We start from the raw sequence: 24993 nt of genomic DNA, 5'->3' as shown, positions 1-24993 counted from the left end.
CTCAAAACCATAAATTAATTTCACATGGCATAAATTTGTAGAATTCGCATTTTCTTAAATCCAATAAATTCATAAATAATTCTACAATAATCCAATAAATATTTGGCACATAGAAATTAAATTCCAAATATTTAAATCACACATTATATATTCACCAATTAAATTCCCAAAATTAATTTGAAGGTGGGTCACTCACCTGGAGCACGCAATTAACCCATGATCCACTACGGGATCAATTCTACGACTCACCGGTGCTCCTAGAACAAAATTCACAGACAGTCAAATAAATTAATATTTTATTCGGGTAAATAATACCCGGTATCCGGGGGGTCAAAACACAAACGATAACTAAAATTTACGAATTATATACCGAATCGAAGCTCGAGTGATGCTAATCACAGATCCGGTCTTAATTTCCGATGATCGTACCCGACGGGGTCGGAATTTTATCGGGAAGCTTTTCGGGTTTCGGCTCTGCAATTCTCCCAAACCGTCGCGAATTGGTGGAAACGGAAGTCGGATTTGGGTTCAGGAGGTCGAACACTGCGGACTGGAGCTGGCCGGAATTTTCGGGTACTCGCCGGAACAGTAATTTCCGGCGGCCGCCACGTCACCGGCAACCGTCGCCGGAACAGTAATTTCCGACGGTGGCCGTTTGCTGTGAAATTTTGCAGATTTGTAGATCGTGAGGAGAGCAATCCAACGGGACCGACGGTGAGCAAAACGGAGGTCGGACGGCGGAGAAATCACCGTTTGAAGATTTTCGACCCCTCGCCGGAAAACGCTCCGATCCCGGCGCGTCGGTGGTCCGATGGCCGTGATTTTTGGTGGGTAGGACGGACTTGAGGAGAGGATGCTGGGTGTATGGCGCGTGTACTGTTTATCGGCCGGAATAGTGCTGATTCGCGGTGGCCGGCGGTGGAGGGGGAAAAATCGCCGCCAAACTTCGGACGTCCGATCCGGGCGCGTCCGGCGGCCGTTCGCCGTGAAATTTGGAGGTTTTGCCGGAAATGAGGTGGGCAAGCTTTCTGTCCGGCGCGTGTACAGTAACTCGGCCGGAAAAACGTGAAAATGACCGGCGGCCGGCGGGTCCTCTCTCTCTCTTTCTCTTTCTCTCTCTTCTCTCTCTTTCTCTCTCTTCCCCGAGAGTTTTTCAAAATTAAAACCCTGCATGACACTGTTCATGCCACGTGGACCACTCAGAAGCTGACACGTGGCATTTCACTGTTCACGACCCAAAAACATTAAAATAATACGGTATCCGGTAAACTTCAAACGTCCATAACTTTTTAACCACATGTCCGATTTAAGCGTGCCGCTAGTCTATGAACTCGTATCGACGAGTACTTTACAACCATACAAGAGTCAACTCACAATTACATCACAAGAAAAAGTCAACTCCCGGCACCTTTTAGACAGTTTACACTTCAACTTGTTTTGCCCATAACTTTCAAACCGTAGCTCCGTTTTCGACGTGCTACTAGTCTACGAACTCAGGGCATCATGCACTTCGCCACGGTACCCTAGTCAACTCAAAATTCTCACCGAGTCAAAAAGTCAACTTTTGACCCCCTTCGGTCAACGGTCAACGGTCAACCTCGGTCAACGTGCACGGATTCCGGTGCGATTTGGGACGGGGTGTTACAGCCTTCCCCCCTTACAAAAATTTCGTCCTCGAAATTTCCGCACGTCACTGGAACAGGTACGGGTACTGCTCACGCATCTGTGTTTCGGGTTCCCACGTTGCTTCCTCGACTAAGTAGTTCCTTGCCAACCAATCCATGCCCAACACTACTTCAAGTCCGGATAGATCCAACAGGATCAGGCCTGTTTCCATCCCTTGATCTGTGAAATCGTCGGGCGTAGTCCTGGCTCCCTGCTGCGTCATAGCAAACACCCGGCCTTGACTTGTCTGTTGGGGTCTCCTTCCTCTACCTCGACTCGATCCTGCAGACGGCTGGACTGATCCCGAAGAAACTCCTACTGGCTGACTCCCCTGGGAACTCTGTCCTGGAAATATCCCCGTACGCTGTGTCCGTCGACCTGCTTCTAGCACACTGCTGCTACCATAAGGGCAATCCCTCCTTATGTGACCTGGCTGCCCACACCGAAAGCAGAACCCATCCATCTGACATTGCCCAGAATGATTCCCCCTACAAAGTGGACAAATCCGCGGAGAACTAATGCGTGACTGCTGATACAAGCTTGCATCCACACTGATCGAATGGCGAGCTGGCTGGGGCATGCGATAACTATCTCTCCTCTGGAATCTGCCTCGTGGGCTTAACCCATCACTGTCTGAGCCTGAGCTATGGCCTTTCTTAGCTGCCCCCTGTCGAGGTACTCCGCTATACGAACCTTCGAAAGATCTGCGCCTTGAGGGTCTGTGTATCTCCTCCTGTCTCTCTAGCTCGAGCGCTGCATCCCTGGCGGACTGATAGGTGGGATGTACTGATCCGGAAAGGGTGTAGCCGATGCTCTCTTTCAATCCGTCTATGAACCTCACCTTCTTCGTGTGATCGTCGGGAATTAGGTGCATGTAGAATTCTGATAGTTCTCGGAATCTCCTCTCGTACTCTGTCACTGTCATGTTCCCCTGTCGTAGTTCTTCGAACTCTCTCCTTCTTGCTTCACGGTAGGCAGGAGGACAAAACTCAGTAGAGAAGGCCATCTTGAACTGATCCCACGTATGCCTTGCACGAACAACTGGGCTAACTTCTCGGGTGAAAAACGTTCTCGTACCGGTAGGAAGTGTGCCGACTTGGTGAGACGATCAATGATTACCCAAATGTCGTCGTACCTTCTAGGTGTGGAAGGAAGCTTGAATACGAAGTCCATGTTGAGTTCTTCCCACTTCCACACAGGAATCGGTAAAGATTGGAGTAGTCCCAAAGGCTTCTGTCTTTCTGCTTTCACTTGTTGACAAATCAAACACTTTGATACAAAGTCTGCCACTTCTCTCTTCATACCAATCCACCAATAATACTTAACAAGCGTCCGGTACATCTTGGTACTCCCAGGATGCATCGCATACATCGAGCTGTGCGCCTCCTCTAAAATCTCCTTCTTGAGTCCTGGAATATCCGGAACACAAAGTCGTCCTTTATACACGAGGGCTCCATCCCTCCTTATGGAAAATTCCGGATCAAGACCTTCTTGTACCTTGCCCTTAATTGCCCTCAACTTAGGATCTTCCATTTGGGTCTCTACTATACGATCCACCAACACCGGTCGTACCCGGAAGCTAGCCATGAGAACTCCTGAAGGGTGCATATGCATTAACACCCCCATCTTCTTCAACTCCACCATGAGAGGTAGTTGGATGACTTGGATGTGAGCAAGGGATCCAGTAGCCTTCCTACTCAAAGCATCTGCCACTACATTCGCCTAATAGTGACTTTAACTTCCCTCTTGTGCAACTTTCCTTCTCATGCCCACTAATTAAGGATAGTCAAATTGGTCCACGAGAACACGATCTGCAAGTCTTGGTTATAGTCGAACGCTAACCATAAGGTGCTTCTAAAGCATGCATCCTTAAACCAACAACCAACTCTCGTGACTCGATCAGCACTTTAAAAGGTTAGATTAGAACTTAAGTCTAATTTCCTCAAATACTGGTATCACCAAGTTAAGGTTGAGATTAATTCACTTGTCTTCGATTACCCTCCTAGTACTTACAATTATAAAACCCTTGCTCCTCATTGATTAGCCAATAGTCTTAACCTCGACAAACATCAATCTTTCTTTTAACTAAATTCATCAAGGTCATGAATAAAATTTCTCAACATCCAAATACCATTCTTGAAAACCCTAAGTTTCCCTTATTTCAAATAAATTCCATGAATCCACACCTCAAGCAATAAGAAATTTAAATCTTAATTCTAGCATCACCACCAATACTATGAACAAATCACTAGATCCTTAACCCAATAAAGTATTCCACACTTCTTAAATTCTAACTCCGTCCCAAAAATCATACTCCTTATCATTGTAAATTATCACCAACAATATCAACCACCTTGAATCGATGAAGCACCACCAATACGAACCTTAAATCTCCAAGGAAATAAGATATCAAGATCTTAGCTTCTAGAATGAAAATAACCATGCTTAATCATCTAACCATGCCTAAGGAATCATCCTCTTCTCATTAACCTCATCAACCACCAAGTAGAACTTTAGTCGCTATCCGGAGCTTGCTTGATTCTCTAAACGCTGTCGTACCTTCTCTTTGTGAATGATAGTTTAAGCACGAAATCCATATTTACATCTCCCTACTTTTACTTATCGGTGACCTAAGTACCTTTATTCGGATCTTGCAACTTCCTTTATCATGCCAAACCACCATGTCATCCAGTGAGCATTCCATACGTCTTGGTACCCTTGGGGTGTATCGCATACATTGAATCACGTGCTTCCTTTAGGATCTCCTTTTTGAACTCAACGATACCCTGCTTTGGATTCTTAATTGGCGATACTTAACCTTAAGTCGCTTTTGGAAAAACCATAACATAAAACAAATAATAAAATATATTTTTCAAATATACCTAACTTGCATAGGCAATTGTTAAAACTCCACATTGAAATTCATATCTTAAAATCCATAGCATAAAATAAAATATGCACGCTTGTAATGGAGGTACGTACAACACCTTCTACATGTTACGTAATCCATGATTCCAACTGTCGCCGACACTCTGCTACCAATACAAACCAGGGTGGTTGCCTATATTGGCCGTCCAATTCCCCGGGCTCGTAGGCAACATGATCATGGGGCTAGCTCTACATGGACCACATTGGTTCGCCGCCTCCATATGGTGCAGTATAATATCAAACAATATAACATACAGATACATGTATGAACACAAACCAAAAATACTTGAATAAAACACCTTGAAAAGCATTTAAATTTTGATAATCGATCGGGAAAATATTTTGACGCCTTGAAATCGATCGACACACATCCTTAGGCAATCATCATTCTTCTCCATGAACGAAACGGATACCATTCATGATGATAAGCTTGACCTTCAAAAAGAAAAGGCATCCTCGACCATCGACTAGGCCATAGGAATTTCCCGTTGGGCTAGATGATCCTAATTGACACCCTCGAAGATTAGAGTTATTCAAACTCGGGCAACGAATTTACTTCGAGACAAACAGAAAGAACGCTTCCACGCGGGTAAAACGAGAGATTAGACACGGATGGGACACACAACAATGCACAGTCCCTTAGGATTACAAGAACCTATGCTCTGATACCAACTGTCAGGACCCGTCCAGAATTCCTCCTCCGGAACCCTAGACAGCCCTGATCCCAGGGAAATACCACCGAACCTTCCAACGGAAAATCCGGCAGCACCTCCCCTAAGGGATTTACTTACCACAAATTTACCTGCACTGAAAACACACTTCAAAAATATCCCCTTATTCCTCCCACAAACTACAAATTGGTTCCACAAATTGCAGTACTTAAAAAAATAAATACAGTAATCCAGTGCAAAATAAATACAACAAGAGTGAAAGAAATATTACAACTGCAATAAAAGAATAACAGGGTACTGCCGAACTAAAACAGCGAGGAAGATCAAGTCCGCTCCGAGTGAACACCGACAACCTGGTACCTAGAGGAACGGAATTTAAGAGTGTGAGATGCTAATCATCTCAGTGAGCGACCCTACTACTATACCATATAATATCACAGTAATAAGTATAAATAATAATTATTTGGAAATAATATTTTCTCTCAAAACCCTTACAATTCTCTCAGTTGGAAAGGTTCCCCTTTTAAAACAATTTCACAAAACCCTTTATTCATATTCCCCGAAAACCAAGACATCAATTAAATACCAGAAGCGGTAACAATTATATTTTTCATTAACATTTTATTTTTAAAACACAGTTTTGAAAATCTTTTGATGCACCCACTATATACCAGTGGCGCCAACAGTACCCAGCGTCCCAAGGTACCGCCAGACAGGAGGTTATAGAAAGAAACCGGCATACGGTCGCGTGGCGTCCCACTGCGCCGCTGCTAACCTGGTGTCCCGGCCAAAGGGGGGTGGCCGCCCTCTCCGATGGCATCCACAGGACACCCTCATAATATCAACCGCGCGCTACTCACACCCACCTGCGCGCTAATCACATCACCTGCGCGCTAATCACACCCACCTGCGCGCTAATCACAACCGTGTGCACACTAACCATATCACATATACCATATCACATAATCAGAACACCAGTACGTGCACGGTGCATCTAAAAATCATAAAATCCACAATTTAAATTATAAAACAAATTTCACATTTTTCATAAACATAGCGGGCATAATCCATCCGCTTGAACCGGGAAATTCTCCACAATTTCCTTATAATCCATACCATAAATTCCATGATTTTCAAATCCACCAACTCCCAAAATCCATCAATTCAAATATCCACATTTTTCCAAGCATAATAATTTCTCGAAATATCATAATCAAATCTCATAATATTCCATGGGCATATTTTATAAAAATTGAAATCACCAATATAACCAAATATTTTCCTTGAAATATTTGAAAATCAAATCGTGCCCAATTTAATATTAAAACCACACCAATTTCAAAATCCTCAAAACCATAAATTAATTTCACATGGCATAAATTTGTAGAATTCGCATTTTCTTAAATCCAATAAATTCATAAATAATTCTACAATAATCCAATAAATATTTGGCACATAGAAATTAAATTCCAAATATTTAAATCACACATTATATATTCACCAATTAAATTCCCAAAATTAATTTGAAGGTGGGTCACTCACCTGGAGCACGCAATTAACCCATGATCCACTACGGGATCAATTCTACGACTCACCGGTGCTCCTAGAACAAAATTCACAGACAGTCAAATAAATTAATATTTTATTCGGGTAAATAATACCCGGTATCCGGGGGGTCAAAACACAAACGATAACTAAAATTTACGAATTATATACCGAATCGAAGCTCGAGTGATGCTAATCACAGATCCGGTCTTAATTTCCGATGATCGTACCCGACGGGGTCGGAATTTTATCGGGAAGCTTTTCGGGTTTCGGCTCTGCAATTCTCCCAAACCGTCGCGAATTGGTGGAAACGGAAGTCGGATTTGGGTTCAGGAGGTCGAACACTGCGGACTGGAGCTGGCCGGAATTTTCGGGTACTCGCCGGAACAGTAATTTCCGGCGGCCGCCACGTCACCGGCAACCGTCGCCGGAACAGTAATTTCCGACGGTGGCCGTTTGCTGTGAAATTTTGCAGATTTGTAGATCGTGAGGAGAGCAATCCAACGGGACCGACGGTGAGCAAAACGGAGGTCGGACGGCGGAGAAATCACCGTTTGAAGATTTTCGACCCCTCGCCGGAAAACGCTCCGATCCCGGCGCGTCGGTGGTCCGATGGCCGTGATTTTTGGTGGGTAGGACGGACTTGAGGAGAGGATGCTGGGTGTATGGCGCGTGTACTGTTTATCGGCCAGAATAGTGCTGATTCGCGGTGGCCGGCGGTGGAGGGGGAAAAATCGCCGCCAAACTTCGGACGTCCGATCCGGGCGCGTCCGGCGGCCGTTCGCCGTGAAATTTGGAGGTTTTGCCGGAAATGAGGTGGGCAAGCTTTCTGTCCGGCGCGTGTACAGTAACTCGGCCGGAAAAACGTGAAAATGACCGGCGGCCGGCGGGTCCTCTCTCTCTCTTTCTCTTTCTCTCTCTTCTCTCTCTTTCTCTCTCTTCCCCGAGAGTTTTTCAAAATTAAAACCCTGCATGACACTGTTCATGCCACGTGGACCACTCAGAAGCTGACACGTGGCATTTCACTGTTCACGACCCAAAAACATTAAAATAATACGGTATCCGGTAAACTTCAAACGTCCATAACTTTTTAACCACATGTCCGATTTAAGCGTGCCGCTAGTCTATGAACTCGTATCGACGAGTACTTTACAACCATACAAGAGTCAACTCACAATTACATCACAAGAAAAAGTCAACTCCCGGCACCTTTTAGACAGTTTACACTTCAACTTGTTTTGCCCATAACTTTCAAACCGTAGCTCCGTTTTCGACGTGCTACTAGTCTACGAACTCAGGGCATCATGCACTTCGCCACGGTACCCTAGTCAACTCAAAATTCTCACCGAGTCAAAAAGTCAACTTTTGACCCCCTTCGGTCAACGGTCAACGGTCAACCTCGGTCAACGTGCACGGATTCCGGTGCGATTTGGGACGGGGTGTTACAGTGGCATCCCAAAGGTAAATAATTTTCTGGAACTAAACATTTGTCTTGGTTTGATGGTTTATGTTAAACGACAATAAATACAATTTCATTCCGGGATTGTCAACTAAAAAGCCAAATAAAATTCTATTTCATTCCTCAAGTTAAAGAAGAGATGTGAATTATCCCGAGGAGTTTGATCTTAATTGTCAATTTAATTGATGGTATTATTACCAATCAAAACACAGAAAACTGGAAACCGCGGTACCCATAAGTCAATTTGGCGTTTTATGAAAAGAAAGCAACTACTTTTAATCTTGTAAATAGGGATCTCCACCCAAACTTACCACTTTATTGCCGAATCCAAGGCGTATATTTATGGCAACCGACAAGACCATTTGACCCTTTCATTAAACTCTGTTTATTTTGTAGTCATGAACAATCCTAACAACCACTACTATGTCTGAAAATTGAGAGAATGTCACATTTATTTCAAATTTTCACCTTGTCACTATCATGTCAATTTATAATCAAACAAGGAATACGCTTATCTTTTATTTGTCTTTTACTTTGAGAAATTGCAGGTGAAAAAAACCTTGCATTATTTACCCATTGACTTTATATGCTTATGGCTAAGGGATATAAATAAATATATTGAGTGTGTATCCTTGAAGTTTCTTAAAGTCTGCTCCAAAAGGCACTTTGACACAGATTTCTCATTAATATATATATATATATATATATATAAAATACAGATAAGAATGTGAACTACACTGCCTAAAGGATTGCCAGCCTCAGCTGACAAGCAAGTTTATTAAGACTTTGGAATTATATGACAATCATAGATAGGGAATAGGAAAGAGTGAGGCAGTGGAGATGCCAAATTTCTCTGTCATTTCATGTTTTGCAAACTCTAGACGCCAAGCCAAGCTACTCCCACTATAAATACAGTCGTCGAATTCTTCACTCTTGAGCCCCATCAGTGACTTTTCTTTTGTCTCTGCGATTCGTTACAAGTATCTCCCTCTAGCTCTCTGTAGGATATCCTTCTCTTTCTTGTATTGTGTGAGATATATGTGTGGGTAAAGGTTCTTCTTCTGAATTTTAATTTATGGTCAAATGGGTGTTCAGTATTTTTATAGTCTAGAGTGTACATTAATATATAAGTTTCCAGTTGTCTGATATGCAATTAGGATTTTTCAAAAGAATTAACACAGCAAAGAGAATATCTATTGGTAGAAATGAAAGAATTACTTTGGTTTCTTGTAAAGCAACCTGTTAAAAGGAAATTAGGAATATTTGTTGTATTTCTTAATTGATTCTGTGAAATATTTCCTTTTTGTAAGTTGGACCATATTAGGTATCTAAATCTTGTTGATATGCTGTACCTAGTATGTATTGTACATGTTTTCATCAATGAAATTCATAATGTGCATGTTTTCATCTATGAAATTCATTCTTGCACTTCCCAAAAATATCGATATCCTTTTCCTGTTTTCCTTGAATTTCCTTATCTTTTTCCTTCAGTTGCTGATTATATTTTCACTTTTTGAATGAAGAATAGTAAAGATTGAATAGATACAAAGATGGGTAATCTACTCTGCTGTGTACAAGTGAAGCAATCCAAAGTTGCCATTAGGGAAAGATTTGGCAAGTTCAATTCAGTGCTCAAGCCAGGTTGCCATTGCCTGCCATGGATTTGTGGATATCGGCTTGCCGGTCATCTCTCTCTCCGGTTGCAGCAGTTGGAAGTCCGTTGCGAAACCAAGACAAAGGTTTGCATATTAAATAATACATTCAGTCTCTTCCATGGCAACTATGTTAAATTCACCCTTGGTAGACAGAAAGAGAAAGATTACAATGTTATATTGCCATAAAATGTTACTTCTAGTTACAATGCTGTAATTAAAAGTTTAATTGGTCATATTATAAAATAATGTAAGTTATCGTCATTTTTTGTTATAATCTGTCATCAGATATAGATCTAGTAAAAGAATTTATTTATTTATTTATTTATTTTTTGTGATTAAATGTTAAATTCATTTGTTAACCGTTAAAATCATGGTTAAACGTTTTACTGGGTATTGATGACCACTTGCCGGCATACTCAGTCAAAAAAATAGAACCATTTACTAAATATGATATACGATCATTGATCCACTGCAATTGTTGTGCAGGATAATGTATTTGTGAACGTTGTTGCATCTGTGCAATACCATGTTCTGTCTGATAAGGCAAGTGATGCTTTTTACAAACTTAGCAATGCCCGATCACAAATCCAAGCCTATGTTTTTGATGGTATGCTCCAACATAGTTCCTAACAATACTATATAAATCCCACCACATTTCAGTTTCCGGGTTTTAGCAAAGTAATTACTGTTAATTCCTTTTTGAGGAAAGTTATTACTGTTAATTCCATTTTAACTTTGGATGTTCAGTGATCAGAGCAAGTGTTCCGAAGCTGAACTTGGATGATGTTTTTGAGCAAAAGAATGAAGTTGCAAAAGCTGTAGAACAGGAGCTTGAAAAGGTTAGCATCTAATAATCAGCTCAAGAATCAATTGATTTCTTGAATCCCAATCTATCAAGTTAATTAATTAATTTGGTTTTATGATGAATAACAGGCTATGTCTGCTTATGGATATGAAATTGTTCAAACACTAATTGTAGATATAGAACCAGATGAGCATGTGAAGCGGTCCATGAATGAAATCAATGCGGGTGAGAACTTGGAATGCCAAAATTTCAGTTGATCATATTGGTCCTCTTTGATAATACATGGACTTTTTCTATTGGCAGCTGCAAGAATGAGAGTAGCAACAAATGAGAAAGCAGAAGCAGAGAAAATTATACAGATCAAGCGAGCAGAGGCAGAGGCTGAATCAAAGTATCTGTCAGGTACGGGCATTGCTCGGCAGCGCCAGGCAATTGTGGATGGACTAAGAGACAGTGTTCTCGGGTTCTCAGAGAATGTGCCAGGGACTAGTGCTAAAGATGTTCTTGACATGGTCCTTGTCACCCAATACTTCGACACTATGAAGGAAATTGGTGGTTCCTCTAAATCCTCGGCTGTTTTTATACCTCATGGACCAGGGGCTGTCCGAGATGTTGCTTCGCAGATTCGAGATGGGTTGCTCCAGGTTTCATCACACCAGCACCATCAGTAAATTTATGCCAGGTTTTCCTGGGGTTCTGAAGGAGCCAGTTGAAGCTTCAAAAGATTTGTGAATAAATTTCTAGTAGCAGAAGTCTTATAATAGATAGAGTTTGAATCACTTTTACAGTATCTCAAAGTTGTGGCTGCATTAGTTAGATGAGTTTTATACAGAAAGTGTTCCAAGTACACCTTTGGACTAAAGTTTCAGGTGATAGGTCATTAATTTTTCGCTTTCCGTTGGGTTCATGGTTTGTCTGAGATTGTTCTTTGGTGAGTCTAATCGTTCATATAAAAAAGCTAAATTTCAAAGAGTTTCAGCTAGGATAGTTTGGTAAGAATGCCTCTCATATAAACTCGATCAAATAAATACCAGCCAGGAGCCCATCAAACAAAATTGTTGCAGAGGTACAGAGTAAGCAATGAAAATTAGATTATTAGCATATATTTGGCCGCAATCCACAATTGCCTTTAAAAAACCATACGAAGATGCAGGCCTTCCACAACCATTCGAATTTGTCATTTTGCCATTTGCCATTCAATGTGCTCCTAAAAATATATATATATATATTTTTTTCTCTCTCTCTCTCTCTCGCAATAAGCAAACTTCTAGAAGAAAAAGAACCCTCTTAGCATAGCACGAATCAAACTCTTAGATTAATTATAAGAACAGCAGGATATAAACTAATCATACAAATGCAAATGTGTTATACAAGCGTATATACATGTATATGTATATATAGAATAATTCCCTATTCCAGAAATCTTGGAAGAATTTTCATCCGGAACAAAGCCTATTCTTTCCCAAATATGCATGTAGTTTATTCATACGCAATGAAAATTCATCCAAGATTCCTGGTGCAACGAAAAATTCTGCATCTGTACATGTGCTTGTGTGTGTCTATACATTACACATATGATGTGTATCACCGTAGGCTATGTATTAAGTAATCCAGCAGAAGCAATTATAATAGCATAACGAAAGGAGAACAACCACAATATCCAAAAGAAAACAGAAGAAGAGCAGGTCAAACGTATGGTAGGCTCACAGGAAAGAAAAATTACTGAAAAGAACCATCAAAATTGGAACATAAGTTCAAGTCGTACTCCTATAACAGATTTAATCACCCTCTTTTACCAGGAGGTTGATAGGAGTATACGAAATCAAAAAGTACCAGCAAGGTCTATGACAAGTAGATTTATTTTTACAGCCCTAAACCACCAAGATTAAAAACAATGTGACATAAGCATTTGTTCTCCAAAAAAAAAAATAAATAAAGACAACAATAGGAAAAAGAAAAGTGGGTCTGAACTTTGAATAGACAACTATACTATGCTCCCATTTGCTACCTTTCCAGTCCCAAACACATCCCGTAGAATTCTCACTCATGGCTTGAGAGCCAAAGCCAATCCAATCTTGGCACTCTTCTCGATGGCCTTCGTGTCTACCTCTCCAGAAATGGTGAAGAGTGATTTTGGCCGCCACTCATGCTGGACAAGAGCACTAGCCTTGCCAAAGTTGTTCACTCTTGCCTTCACAGAGGTCAATGGATCCAATGCATGTTGGGTACCAACAGTGATTGTGTTCTCATTGGTTGAAAAGCTATGGGTTACTTCAGCACCAACAGCCGTGTTATTCAAGGGATTGACTATGTGATAATATGATGCACTCAGGGTGTCAGCTTTGTCATTTCTGCATCACCAATTAAGGGATTGACAGTTTATGTTAATGTCTATCACAGAAAAGTACAATAAAATATACATCATGCATCAAATTAAATAAGTTACCACTACAGATATAACAATTACAGCAATTTGAAGGGCAAATTTATGAGAATTAACCATAACTGTGCAAGTAAATTGAAAACAAAACATATTATACACAAAATAAAATACTCACAGAATCAATGAAGCAATTAAGTCTGCATTGGAGAAGCTCAATCCAGCGTTGCATTTGGTAAAATTGCCAGTTTTGGTGTCAAATGAGAGATCAGTACCAAGTGCAACAGCATTAGTTCCTATAACACCTGAGAAGTTAACAATGGGGTTTGCTGTCAACCCAACACTGCTACTTAACCCCGCATAGTCATGCAAATACTGGAGTTCTAACTGTTCAAACCACCATGAAATTAGATGTCAGTCTCAATGTATATTCACAAGAAATACTCCAAGCATCGACTGACAAATAACCTTGTTCCATTTTTGAGTCCAACTAGAAAGGAAAATTGTGGCAACAAATGAGAAAGAAAATATAGATGTCATATTGCTTACCTTTCCAGACCTTTGATCAGGAACTTTGAAGCTTAAGATTGTTTTCAGTCCAGGTGAAAGTTCATCAGCAGTTATGGTTGTGGTAAGCTGATAATAATACAGTAATATGTAAATATGTATCCATAAAAATTATTGAGAAGTAAAATGGCAGAAAGTATAACTTACTACTTATCTATAATTTTAGGCAACGAAACTGAAGTCCAGTCAGCAACGATCCATAACAAATTTATAAGAAACCAAAAAGCTCTCAAAATCAACTATATGGTGACAAGTTGGCAGTAATCAACAGAATAGACAGGCAGTGGCTATATGTTGACCAACAAATACATCAGAATACGACTTAAGAACTATAATCTACTAACACCTCTTTTGCAATCTACAAGGATCATAAATAAGCACGTATGTAGTATATACAGATGTATTACGTACTTCTACATAATCAGCATGCAGAAGTAGGATTTCTTATCACAGTAATTAAAAACGTCAATATACTTGTAGGCACCAATGTGGAGGATCAAAAATAGTTCAAGCCATTCCACCGAATAAGAACCTGATTAAAATTGTAATCAAGAAAAACCTAAATGTCCTCATAGGCAACATGATGAAGATGGTAAAATTGGTCGTGTTTCAGAATGCAAGGTGAAGCACAGACAACACTTTACGTGGTTTGATTATAGTACAAAAGCAGAATCACTACTCTTAACAACAGGACTTAAATATACTCTGAAACATTAGCAGGGTTCCCAAAATAGAACCACATTGCAAGACAGAACCAATCGATCAATCAAGAGGTGTAAAGCATGAAATAATTGGATGAAAGAAAATTAACTGAAAGTAAACATTAGTAGGGGATGGCCAGCTTACATTGGAGCCTGTGTCAACTTTGATATCAACAGTGAAGTTTTTGTTCTTCAGTTGAGTGTTGACATCAGCAAGAAACACGTCACCCTTTTTGGTTCCTGACGATGTGATAGCCTGCAGTAATGAACCCAAATTTCTTATTTGTCGGCAAAACCTAATTACGAACTAACAACTACACAAAGTTTTTACAGTGTTAAATCATTCACTCATGTTCAGCCAAACACAAATGCAAGTCCCACAACACTAATTAGAGCACAAATCTTCAAAAATAAACTCATTATACCAATTACTATACCACATTAAACTTAAAAAAAGCCAAAGAGAATATACAGTGTGGAGATATTACATTAAGAAAATAAACATGCAAATGAAAATGAAATACTCATAACCCTAGCTACGACAATTCAAAATTACAGAAAAAGGAATCTGGACAGCAAATAGAGGAACTCACAACACCAGTAGGAGAGTAGGTGGTGATGGTGAACTTGTGGTCGCTCTGGTAATCCTTGTACAGAAGATCTACCACACCAATAACAAAAACAAAAATCAAACAAATAGAAAAACCAAAAACCAAAACCAAAAAACTAAATCACAAATTCAAAAAATTAAAATTAAAATTAAAAATCAAGAACGCAAACAACCATAGCTCCTACTCATATACATTTCCAAGAGAGAACGAACCTCTGGCTTTCTTGCCGATTTCGGTGTAGAGACCCGGACCCTTTCCCATACTATCCAATCAAGAAATGAGGATCCGAATGCGTAAAAATTAAATAAAATATTAAACCTGAGAAGAGGCAAAGTGGAGCTCAGAGCACCCGAAATGGGTCGCGTTTGGGGAAATTTATACGGGGGAACGAAAACCCTAATTTCGCTCTTTTTCTATTTCGAGGAATTTTCTTTCCCAAGTCAATATTTAGAAAATTTCTAGGCCGTTAGATTTAAATAAATGTGGGCCATTCCGAAGTTTTTAACCGTTAGTTCGTAATCCTTCATTTATTTTATTTGTTTGGGGTTCACGTCACGTGACAGGTGGATTTGGTTTCTTTCACTGTTTCGCGGACTTTCTTTAACGGTGACGGTGATTTTTTATTTTTTATTTTTTTTTTGGAAAGAAACGGTGACTGTTATTTTCTTTAACCCCACGCCAAGGGCTTTTAATTTTATTTATCTTATAAAAAAAATAAAAATCGCAATTTATAATCCCTCATCTATGTCCCCAGAAAAGATAATTAATAACAAATCATCCTCTCTCATTAATTAATATCCATATATAAATAACTCTTTTTTTTAATAAAGGGTATTATTATCAAATAATTAAAGCTCTTAATCAATGAAAAATTATGATAAAAAAGTGGTTGATATTTTTATACTTTAAATTTCAAATATTTACAATGATAGCAGATACCCTATTGACAGATTTGAGACGACCCAGATTTAGTCAGATTTGGTATTAATGCGTTGGCAAAGAAATGATGAATTATAGCAAATTAATTTTGTAATTGAAGAAGTTTCCTCCAAGAAAATTTAGAAAGATAATTAATCAAGATAATAATAATAATAATAATAACAATTTTAAAAAACAAAGTAGCAGGATCACTTCCTTTCTTAGGAGGTGGATAAACATGAGAGAGCCAAACAAAATTTGAGCCAATGGAACACCAATGGAGGTGCTGAAAAAACATTGCTTGTGAAATGTAATATACCCAATACTTAACTACTCCCAATATCCAATTGGTTGGTTATAAAAATTGAAGTTACAAATTGTTTGTAATAGCATACATTCTTTGATTGATAGAGTTTCTCACTGCAGCATTCTTTGTGTTCTACACGTGGAGCCCATCTACCTGTGTGGCAACCTCCCAAGCACCATTCGTCGAACACTTGGCATGCAGGGAAACCTTTTGGCATGCAGGGAAACTTTGTGGAGCATAATGCTCTGGACACTTGCCCACCTTCAGATTCTTCCATATTTCTCATCATCTGTTTACATTTTTCCTCTCTAAACAGTATTTAGTGATAAAATTTGAATCATACATGTCAATGTGAATTTTTTTTCACAATTTTCTGGCATTAAACCACCTAATATTTAAACTTAAAATACACATCTCTATGTGTTCAATGGAGCATGTCAATATCAGTCATATTACATATATCTATGTAGGAAAATATGAATAAATTGAATGTGACCCCTTGTATAATGTTGCAGAAATTTCTGGTTATGGTATTATATGTTACTTACTGCAATTGCCTTTTTTTTATAATGCTAACAAGCAGTAGTAGGTCAGTGCGATGGGCAAGGCAATGAGCAGCCCAAAAATTACCCTGTCATCAAAACAAACACAGAGGTTAGAACATCGTCGAGATAAAGGGAGATTATAATATTGTAACAAAGATTTGGTACCCTGTGCTTAAAATGTCTGGATGTATATTATACTCTTTGGAAAAGACAAAAGGAACAATTCCTTGAGGCAGAGCTGCCTGCAGTACACAGATTATTAGAGAATATTATACTAGTGTTGTCTGTAGAGTTAAGAAAACAAAAATATATATGCACCTGAACTATTGCCACTCTGAGAATAGTTCCGCTTAGTCCAACGGCGTAGGAAGCCCCTGCCATTAAGGCAGGCCCAATAATGAACTTCATTGCCATAGCTAAAATTGCCAGCCGGGTTCCACATGCTATTATCCGAGTCCTTGATGCCATGAAAAGACCTATTCAAGTTGAACAAATAAATTTATGTCCCAAAGTCAATTCAAATTCTAGGATTTGACCCATGTTTACTTGTATGTCATACCTAAGCTGAACATAGCCATACCAAGTCCTCCATTTGACAATATTATTATTGATTGGTTAGCAATTTCTGGTAGTTTAATATTCCATCTGCAACAGATACAAACATTAAAGCCGTGTTAATAGTTCAAGTACAAAACATGGCAGTGGTTCAGCACTGGGAAAAGGAAGTAACTTTTGCAACCCTCATGTTGGCTTACCTAAAGCGTATAACTGCCCAAATAAGACCTATCACAGTTGCATGGGTATTGGGATTACTCATTAGCTTCCTCCCAACTGTTAAGAGAATAAGCATTGTTTTGATTTTTCGTGGAGTTCTGGTTCTTGCTTCCTCCACTTCCTCTTTCGATTGTGCTTCATGAGGGGCCTCCATATCCTCTATGATTACAGAAAAATTAACCAACAATCTTCACTGGCGTGAATTGTTATGAACATAACTAAAAAGATGATGCATGCAATTTTGTGACAGACGACAAGAAGAAGAGTTGGAGAATGAAAACGCTAGGTAGTTTTGTAAGACATGTCAACATGATGCTTGATAATTCCCTGTCAATGTTTAGAGCTAAATTTAGTATAACAAAGCACCATAATATTAGTTATGGATACATGTTTTGATGTTGAACTAGAATTTCAGATTAAACATTTTGGGAAAAGATTCCAAGTGATCTACATATAAATAAAATCAAGGAAACTGAACAGTAGAGAGGAAATAAAAAAAAGTAAACGAAGAGAAACCAGAATGATAGTTGATGGCCCACATGGGTTTGTCTAAGGTAAAGTTAATGGGTACAGAAATGAAATTGATTCAACCACTCTTGTTTAGGGAGTTCCAATAAGAATCCAAAAAAGAGGGGATTTATGCTGTTAAAGCCATGTGCCTAGTATAAGATGCTTTTAATAATATCCTTGAAATGTGAAGTCGGAACGCTACCTGTTGTTTCTGATGACGGTGAGACGGAGGCTGACTTGACGGCATTGAACTCAAACAGAAACAGTAGTATATTGTACCAAATGATGCTTTGTAAGACAACTATCTGGGCAAGGTTCCCTGCAGCTTCTTCCCCATACATGGCCTTCAACAGAGGAATTCCAAGGATTAATGTGTTAGGCAGAGTGGAAAGAGATAGACCAGTTATGGTCCAATTCAAACCTCCTCTGGAGCTGATCCTAGTGATTGCTGTCAATGCTACAAAAGCAAACAGTTTTTGGAGGAAGTCCGAGAGAATGAGTTTTAGGTTCATTTTGTAAGGGTTATTGGCAGAGATAACTTGGAAAGACAAAAGAGGGATTGAGAATTTGGCAACAAACTTATTTATGCCAGAACATTGATCTGGTGTGAAGAACTGCCACCATTTGACAGAGATGTAGGCTAATATCATAGCAACATACAAAGGGATAGTGGCTGCAACAACATGATAGACATCTGTTGGAGAAATCATGGTGACTAAGGATTGGAGATGTTTTGTCCAGTGCAAATGAATTCTTGGTATTAAAACTCTTATAGGCTTTCTTTGTTTGCTTTGTCAGATATGAAAAGTTATGGTGGGAATGCCTGTTTTAGTAGAAGCTTCTTCAAAAGTTATTCTTAATCCCCAGAATGACCTTAAGCTCTGATTGTTTGTGTCAGGATGCAAGTATGTAGTTATTGCCTTTTTTTTTTTTTTTTTAAAATAATAATAATTCATAAAGTATTTCTGATTGAAAATTTTGCCTACCTGCTAATGTGTATTATTTTACTCCTCATGTACATCTTTTTCCCCTTTGTCTTGATGGTTAAGTATCAATGGCAGACCTGGTCAGTACACAATTATAAGAAACTTAGTTCCTAATGAAAAGTCAGGGTATTATGGTCACCATAAATTAAAAGGTAGATTCCCGTTTTTCTTCAAGTAATGTTCTTTAGGGAAAGGAGAGACTACATATATAGGCTGACATGGTAATCTAAACACCACTAGGCTTTTTTTTTCACTTTAATAATTTCTATTACTAATTTTCTCAGTTTTAGAAAGGCAAAATAAATTTATGTTCTTAGATTCTTTTCTATTTGTATTTACATGTATATAAATGTGGCTTACATTTAAGTATTTGAAACTCAGTAAATTGTAACATGTTTTTCATTACTTTTGAATTTATCTTTTCAGGTTTTCCAATAGTAGGAAGGAAGAATAAAGAAGAAAATTGCAAATGAAGTAATTGAACGCTGAGCTGCTTATAACAGTGTTAAGAAAGAATTTTTGCTATATATGGTCTAAAGTGTTAGAATAAGTGTTGCATGGAATTTGTCTTTAAAACTAAGAATTTTCCTTGGAAAACCTGTTGTCTTTTTCTTCTTGTTGTCATTGTGTAGGTTCTAATCCATCAGATCTCCATAAACTGTCAAGAAGAATGAACAAGAATGTATAACTACAGCAGAAAAAAAACTCTTATTCATAAAAGCAAATGAATATCTCTTCTAGCTACTAATATGCTTGGAGTAACTCAGATTGCCATGTCCTTTTTCATTTTTATTTTTTGCTCTGTCTTTATCTTTACAATAAATGAAAGGCTACTTGTTTCAGTGCTGGGAAAATTCATGAGATTCTTATAAAAATGCTGGTGACAGGATGATGAAATTTCTCCAAGCTACTTTCATATGCTTAATGCTCAATATCTATCTGTTATTCCTTTTTTTTTTTTTTTTCTTTTTTTTTTCTTTAGTGGGTATCTTTGAAATAGTTTTCTTATAACTTAGAACATTGGATTTAAAAAACAATATATAAATATACACACACTAAAATTACTGAGACAAAATCTTAATATTTGGTGCTTACTACAGCTAATGCATATTCAAGACACTTCTTTTGTCTGGTTTTTTATTACCCTTTTATATGTTTGGTGATTTGGGCTAACCATAGCCAAGCCTTAAATACCCATAGATGATTAATTTATTCAATATACCCAAAAGTTGGAAAAGAGGTTCATATGGAAAACGAGTTTGGACTTTTTATTAATAGCTATGCGTATCCATAAATATCTTCTAGCCAAGCCCTGAATACGCATAGATGATTAATTTATTCAATATACCCAAAAGTGGAAAAGTGGGGTTCGTTTGGAAAACAGTTTTTGGACTTTTGATTAATAGTTATACATATATCTTATGGCATGCTATGATTATGTATATTATAAATTTATATTTATTTAAATTTATTGAATAGAATGAATATAGCTTTCGCCAGGTAGCATCCAAGGAATAATCTGAAGAGTACATATATAAAAATCCATCACTGTTCTCTTAATTGAAGAAACGAATGTTTAGTATGCTTTACAAGCACTAGGAAAGCCGTTTTTGGTGGAACTCTCTATTAGACTATTATAAACTAGCTGTATCGTTATTGAAAACCCTTTTGAATGATCTATTAAATACTTTTCGATTATCAATTTCCTTTACCCTTTTTTTTTTCTTTTTTTATCAACAATTTCTTTGTTTAATTGCTGTGAGGAAACCATACCTTTGCCTTTACTTAGTACTTGCAACTAATTACAAGGTACGACTACCCAAAAACTAATTATTACAAAGTAGGAAAAGTGAATAAAGAAAAGCTTAAAATTTACTATCGTCTTTATACCTTCAACTCAATTTCAAAATTTTGCAATTTCTTCAACTTTTTAACTTTAATAATTTTAATTTTTAAATTTGTTGTAATTTGAATCTTATATGACTGATATTAAACTATATTATTTTCAAACTAGAAATACTTAACTGTAAAATATTAAAATTATTTTTAAAATTTTATATTTTATTATCTTTTACTTAAAAAGAAATAAAAATTGGTGTAAGATACTTGATTAATATTAAACTATACCAAATCTAAAACTACAAGATAATAGAAATATAAAATTTTAAAACTATATATTTTAATATTTTTTAATTTGAAATTTGATACTGTTGATATAGTTACTTAAGATATCGGTTAAGCATTATTAGTCAAAAAGTCAAAAAAAATTTAATTGTAATAAATTGAAAAATTGAAAGCTATAAGTTGACAGTTAAGGGATTAAATTAACTCTAACGTTATAATGTTAGCATGGCAAAATTAATAAAGCTAAATTAAGATTCTTATCGCAATAAAAATGGAGATGATGCCTGCTTGGCAATGGGATTCACACATACATATAGTCGCCCCCAGCTAAAATCGACGCTGGTCAAACAATATTAAACAGCTAAAAATCAATTATACTATAAAATTGCACAAGATAAAAGGTCAAAATTATGTTTTATCTTAATCAATACATTCAGATTTAAAGGGTGTTGAATCCCCTCCATTGGTGGAGAAATAGCTCGAATTAAGTTTTTTTGGATTAGTTATTAATAGTAATTGATGAGAGACAAAGAAAAGCAGGCGCATATATATGAAGTTAAAAAAAGGTAAACAAATTAAGACAGAATTAATTTAACTAATGGTTGGCATGATTACACACAAAAAGGTTTTGAATATTGGGTCAAAGCTGTTGGAAAGTAATAAGCATAATGATCAATTAATGGTTGTCCACTAATATCTCAAGGGGTAGATCCTAAAATTTAGAATTGGAAAGTCAAAGAGTGATGGGTATAAAATCAGCGATGGTGTTCCTTTGATTACTTAGACCGAGTGGACAATGTTGGGTGCTTAGAGACATAGCCTTAGGTTCAATACGTCCACGGTCCGGCAAGGTCGATTTGGTCCCGCGCGCGGTGCAAGCTAAAGCTGTTCGCTTGGGGGTTCGAAACTAGACCTTGACCAGTTTTATTACTAGGTGCAAATTAAAAACAAACACATACAATTTTAACAACCCCACTGAGAGAAAAAGACCAAAAACCAACCAAACGAATTTACACAATCCTTAGCTAGAGAGTATACAAATTTTTTTTTATTTTTTTCAAAAAAATGGTTTCTACTAAGCTAAGCTTGGTCTTTTTCATTTCTTTTGCCTTGGTAATTCCAAGCCTGCTAGCCGATTTTGGGGTTTTCGACGAGGTTTTAAAGCAAAGAGCTGATGAAGCCAAGCAGGCTGCCCTTGAAGCTTATACTCCTAACCCTGAAGAAATCACCGACATCTTCAACGCCCAAGTTACCAAGTAGATTTATTATATATATATTTTTTATAATTTTGCATTAATAATTGAAGATTAATTTTAAATTTCGAGCACCAGCTGAATTATTGTATTTACGAGTATCTTGTATGTATGTTTTATGTTTGGATCAGGGTTATAGAAGGAACCAACAGCACAAGGAGGAACCTAAAGAAATACAAAGGGCCATGCATGGCAACAAATCCCATAGACAGGTGCTGGAGGTGTAGAAAGAACTGGGCAAATGACAGGAAGAGGTTGGCCAAATGTGCACAGGGATTTGGTCGGAAGACTACCGGAGGATTGGCCGGGAGAATCTACGTCGTCAAGGATGCTTCCGACGACAACTTGCAGAACCCGAAACCGGGAACTTTGAGACACGCCGTGACTCGCAACGAGCCATTGTGGATCATTTTTGAACGTAGCATGGTTATCAATTTGAAAGCCGAGCTGTTGATGACCAGTCATAAGACAATCGATGGACGTGGAGCCAATGTCCACATCACCTATGGTGCTGGCATTACCATGCAATTCGTTAAGAATATTATCATCCACAACCTTCACATCCACGACGTCGTTGAAAAGGAAGGTGGGATGATTATGGACTCTGCTAATCATGTTGGAATCCGGACCAAATCTGATGGTGATGGGATTTCCATCTTTGGATCCAGCAACATTTGGTTAGATCACCTTTCAATGTCCCATTGCCAGGACGGCCTCATTGACGCCATTCAAGGATCTACCGGCATCACCATTTCCAACTCTCACTTTACCCATCACAACGATGTAAGTGATAATTATATATATATATATATATATATATATAATTTTACTAAAATGGATGTCTATCTCTCGTTATAATATATGATAATATATGAGATAGTATGTTGAACAACGTTTTATTAGATATATATGTTTCATTGGGCTTATATATAATATTGAGCCTAGTAGAATATAATTATATATATATACACATTAAGTTTGTAGTAATTGGTATATTACATGCATGCATGCAAACATATTGGTGACGGGGAATTGGTGATTGATGGATGCAGGTGATGCTTTTCGGTGCAAGCGACAGCTACAGTGGGGATTCAATTATGCAAGTGACAGTGGCATTCAACCATTTTGGAAAGGGACTGGTGCAGAGAATGCCAAGGTGCAGATATGGATTCGTCCACGTTGTCAACAACGACTACACCCACTGGCTTATGTACGCCATTGGTGGTAGCTCACACCCAACTATCATCAGCCAAGGAAACCGCTTCATTGCTCCGGTAAACCCTGCCACAAAGCAGATAACCAAGAGAGACTACGCTACCGAGGCTGAGTGGAAGAAATGGACATGGAGGTCAGAGGGAGATTTGATGATGAACGGTGCTTACTTTGTTCAATCTGGAAGCCCCAAAGGAAACAGACCAACCAGCAGGTATGATATGATCAAGGCCAAGCCCGGCACATTCGTCAAAAGACTAACACGCTTTGCTGGTACTCTTGAATGTAGGCCTGGTAAACCATGCTAGTTATAAAGAATTTTTTTTTTTAACATATTATTTCTCTCGATCTGTGCTGGTTTTTGAAGATCAGAACTGCTACTAAACTAGAAAGATTTGTCATTGAAGATATAATGAAAAAAGTGAAATTAAATCATATCATGGAGATGATGAATCATTTAGTAGAAGAACCAGGTTTTTTTTTTTTTTTTTTTTTCCTTTTTTTTTTTTTTTTTTTTTTTTGGTTGATGATCTACGTGGGGGCAGAGAGAGGGTTGAAATTATTGGACGTGTTGAGGTGTTATCGAGGTCTGAGGAAGAGGTTTTTTCGTCTGTGTTTGTTTGGCAAAATTGTTTTTCGTTTGGAGAGAGAGAGAGAGAGGCAGAGGAAGACTACTTTTTACATACGGATACATATTTTTATTCAATTTCAAATCACTTCATATCATGTATATTTTTTCTTCTTCCTTTTTTGGTTTTCCACTTGTCTCGATCGATTGCACATTTGTGTTTTTCAATATTTTTCCATTTCCTGCTTCGCAGCTGTTTCTTTCTTTTTACTCAATATTTCCGTGTTGATCAGAGGCACAATTCAATTACTTGTGTGCAATGATCTTAAATAATATATATGAATATAATCAATATATATAAGGAATAATACGGTTCATTTATTTACATATTACCTTAATTACAAACAAATTAATCAACAAATTAAATTAATTAATTAACCGAGAGATTTACATACAACAATTCAACCTCGAATGCCTGGATATAAACGATTGATGCATCCCTTTACACAGGCTGACTAGGCTGCACTATTTTCTATTTCATGAATGAAGTTGTCGTCTTTTGTCCGAAAAAGAACAAAAAGAAGTATAGACTGTATATCAAAGAAATAGAATTTTATTTTTATTTTTTTAAAAGAATTTTTACTTTTAATTAGATTGTCAGTTATTCATATCTAATTATATCGACATCAACCTGATTTTTTTTATAATTTATTACCAAAAGTAGTGAAGACTTATAGTAACTTAATCAAAGAATCTATGTATACTCAGTGGACCAACCTCAAGAACTTGTAAAAGTAGTGAAGACTTAT

The 24993-nt window shown here is 37.8% G+C and overlaps 4 protein-coding genes across 9 annotated transcripts; 2 read left to right on the top strand and 2 right to left on the bottom strand.

The window, feature by feature from the left end:
• The first annotated feature begins 9001 nt into the window (after nt 1-9001).
• LOC107415570 (hypersensitive-induced reaction 1 protein) lies at nt 9002-12755 on the top strand. 4 transcript variants are annotated; one of them, XM_048472823.2, is made up of 6 exons: nt 9002-9248; nt 9792-10007; nt 10410-10530; nt 10671-10762; nt 10857-10953; nt 11032-12755. In XM_048472823.2, exons 2-6 carry the CDS (start codon nt 9819-9821, stop codon nt 11397-11399), a joined length of 867 nt encoding a protein of 288 aa, XP_048328780.1. In that variant the 5' UTR covers nt 9002-9248; nt 9792-9818; the 3' UTR covers nt 11400-12755. The 4 variants fall into 4 exon arrangements, with proteins under 4 accessions (XP_048328780.1, XP_060672481.1, XP_015879404.2 ...); XM_060816498.1 differs by having other exon boundaries at nt 9002-9268; nt 9797-10007; XM_016023918.4 differs by having other exon boundaries at nt 9002-9268.
• On the bottom strand, nt 12448-15371 carry LOC107415614 (mitochondrial outer membrane protein porin of 34 kDa). Its single transcript, XM_016023973.4, has 6 exons — nt 15200-15371; nt 14970-15037; nt 14522-14632; nt 13658-13744; nt 13287-13495; nt 12448-13079 (listed from the first exon to the last, which is right to left on the bottom strand). Exons 1-6 carry the CDS (start codon nt 15246-15248, stop codon nt 12773-12775), a joined length of 831 nt encoding a protein of 276 aa, XP_015879459.1. The 5' UTR covers nt 15249-15371; the 3' UTR covers nt 12448-12772.
• An 860-nt stretch (nt 15372-16231) lies between these two features.
• LOC107415568 (probable auxin efflux carrier component 8) lies at nt 16232-18942 on the bottom strand. 3 transcript variants are annotated; one of them, XM_048472822.2, is made up of 6 exons: nt 18244-18942; nt 17513-17690; nt 17338-17402; nt 17076-17233; nt 16923-16999; nt 16232-16843 (listed from the first exon to the last, which is right to left on the bottom strand). In XM_048472822.2, the coding sequence occupies exons 1-6, from the start codon at nt 18749-18751 to the stop codon at nt 16777-16779; spliced, it is 1053 nt and encodes a 350-aa protein (XP_048328779.1). In that variant the 5' UTR covers nt 18752-18942; the 3' UTR covers nt 16232-16776. The 3 variants fall into 3 exon arrangements, with proteins under 3 accessions (XP_048328779.1, XP_060672479.1, XP_060672480.1); XM_060816496.1 differs by having other exon boundaries at nt 17317-17402; nt 18244-18930; XM_060816497.1 differs by lacking the exon at nt 16923-16999 and having other exon boundaries at nt 17317-17402; nt 18244-18941.
• A 3006-nt stretch (nt 18943-21948) lies between these two features.
• LOC107415573 (probable pectate lyase P59) lies at nt 21949-24446 on the top strand. The gene is made up of 3 exons (XM_016023921.4): nt 21949-22407; nt 22536-23187; nt 23457-24446. The coding sequence occupies exons 1-3, from the start codon at nt 22217-22219 to the stop codon at nt 23922-23924; spliced, it is 1311 nt and encodes a 436-aa protein (XP_015879407.1). The 5' UTR covers nt 21949-22216; the 3' UTR covers nt 23925-24446.
• The last annotated feature ends 547 nt before the right edge of the window (nt 24447-24993 follow it).

This window comes from Ziziphus jujuba, chromosome 4, assembly GCF_031755915.1.
Source record: "Ziziphus jujuba cultivar Dongzao chromosome 4, ASM3175591v1".
NCBI classification, from domain to species: domain Eukaryota; kingdom Viridiplantae; phylum Streptophyta; class Magnoliopsida; order Rosales; family Rhamnaceae; genus Ziziphus; species Ziziphus jujuba.
This window is presented reverse-complemented; position numbering and strand designations above follow the sequence as displayed.

Coding starts and splice junctions, on each gene's coding strand:
- LOC107415570 (XM_048472823.2), top strand. CDS start 9,819: ATGGGTAATCTACTCTGCTGTGTACAAGTGAAGCAATCCAAAGTTGCC. Junction 10,008..10,409: donor GTTGCGAAACCAAGACAAAG/GTTTGCATATTA, acceptor ATTGTTGTGCAG/GATAATGTATTTGTGAACGT. Junction 10,763..10,856: donor TAGAACAGGAGCTTGAAAAG/GTTAGCATCTAA, acceptor GATGAATAACAG/GCTATGTCTGCTTATGGATA.
- LOC107415614 (XM_016023973.4), bottom strand. CDS start 15,248: ATGGGAAAGGGTCCGGGTCTCTACACCGAAATCGGCAAGAAAGCCAGA. Junction 14,633..14,969: donor CCTACTCTCCTACTGGTGTT/GTGAGTTCCTCT, acceptor TCATTACTGCAG/GCTATCACATCGTCAGGAAC. Junction 13,080..13,286: donor TTAATTGCTTCATTGATTCT/GTGAGTATTTTA, acceptor TTGGTGATGCAG/AAATGACAAAGCTGACACCC.
- LOC107415568 (XM_060816496.1), bottom strand. CDS start 18,751: ATGATTTCTCCAACAGATGTCTATCATGTTGTTGCAGCCACTATCCCT. Junction 17,691..18,243: donor ACCGTCATCAGAAACAACAG/GTAGCGTTCCGA, acceptor CTGTAATCATAG/AGGATATGGAGGCCCCTCAT. Junction 17,000..17,075: donor TCAGAGTGGCAATAGTTCAG/GTGCATATATAT, acceptor TGTGTACTGCAG/GCAGCTCTGCCTCAAGGAAT.
- LOC107415573 (XM_016023921.4), top strand. CDS start 22,217: ATGGTTTCTACTAAGCTAAGCTTGGTCTTTTTCATTTCTTTTGCCTTG. Junction 22,408..22,535: donor TTCAACGCCCAAGTTACCAA/GTAGATTTATTA, acceptor TGTTTGGATCAG/GGTTATAGAAGGAACCAACA. Junction 23,188..23,456: donor ACTTTACCCATCACAACGAT/GTAAGTGATAAT, acceptor TGATGGATGCAG/GTGATGCTTTTCGGTGCAAG.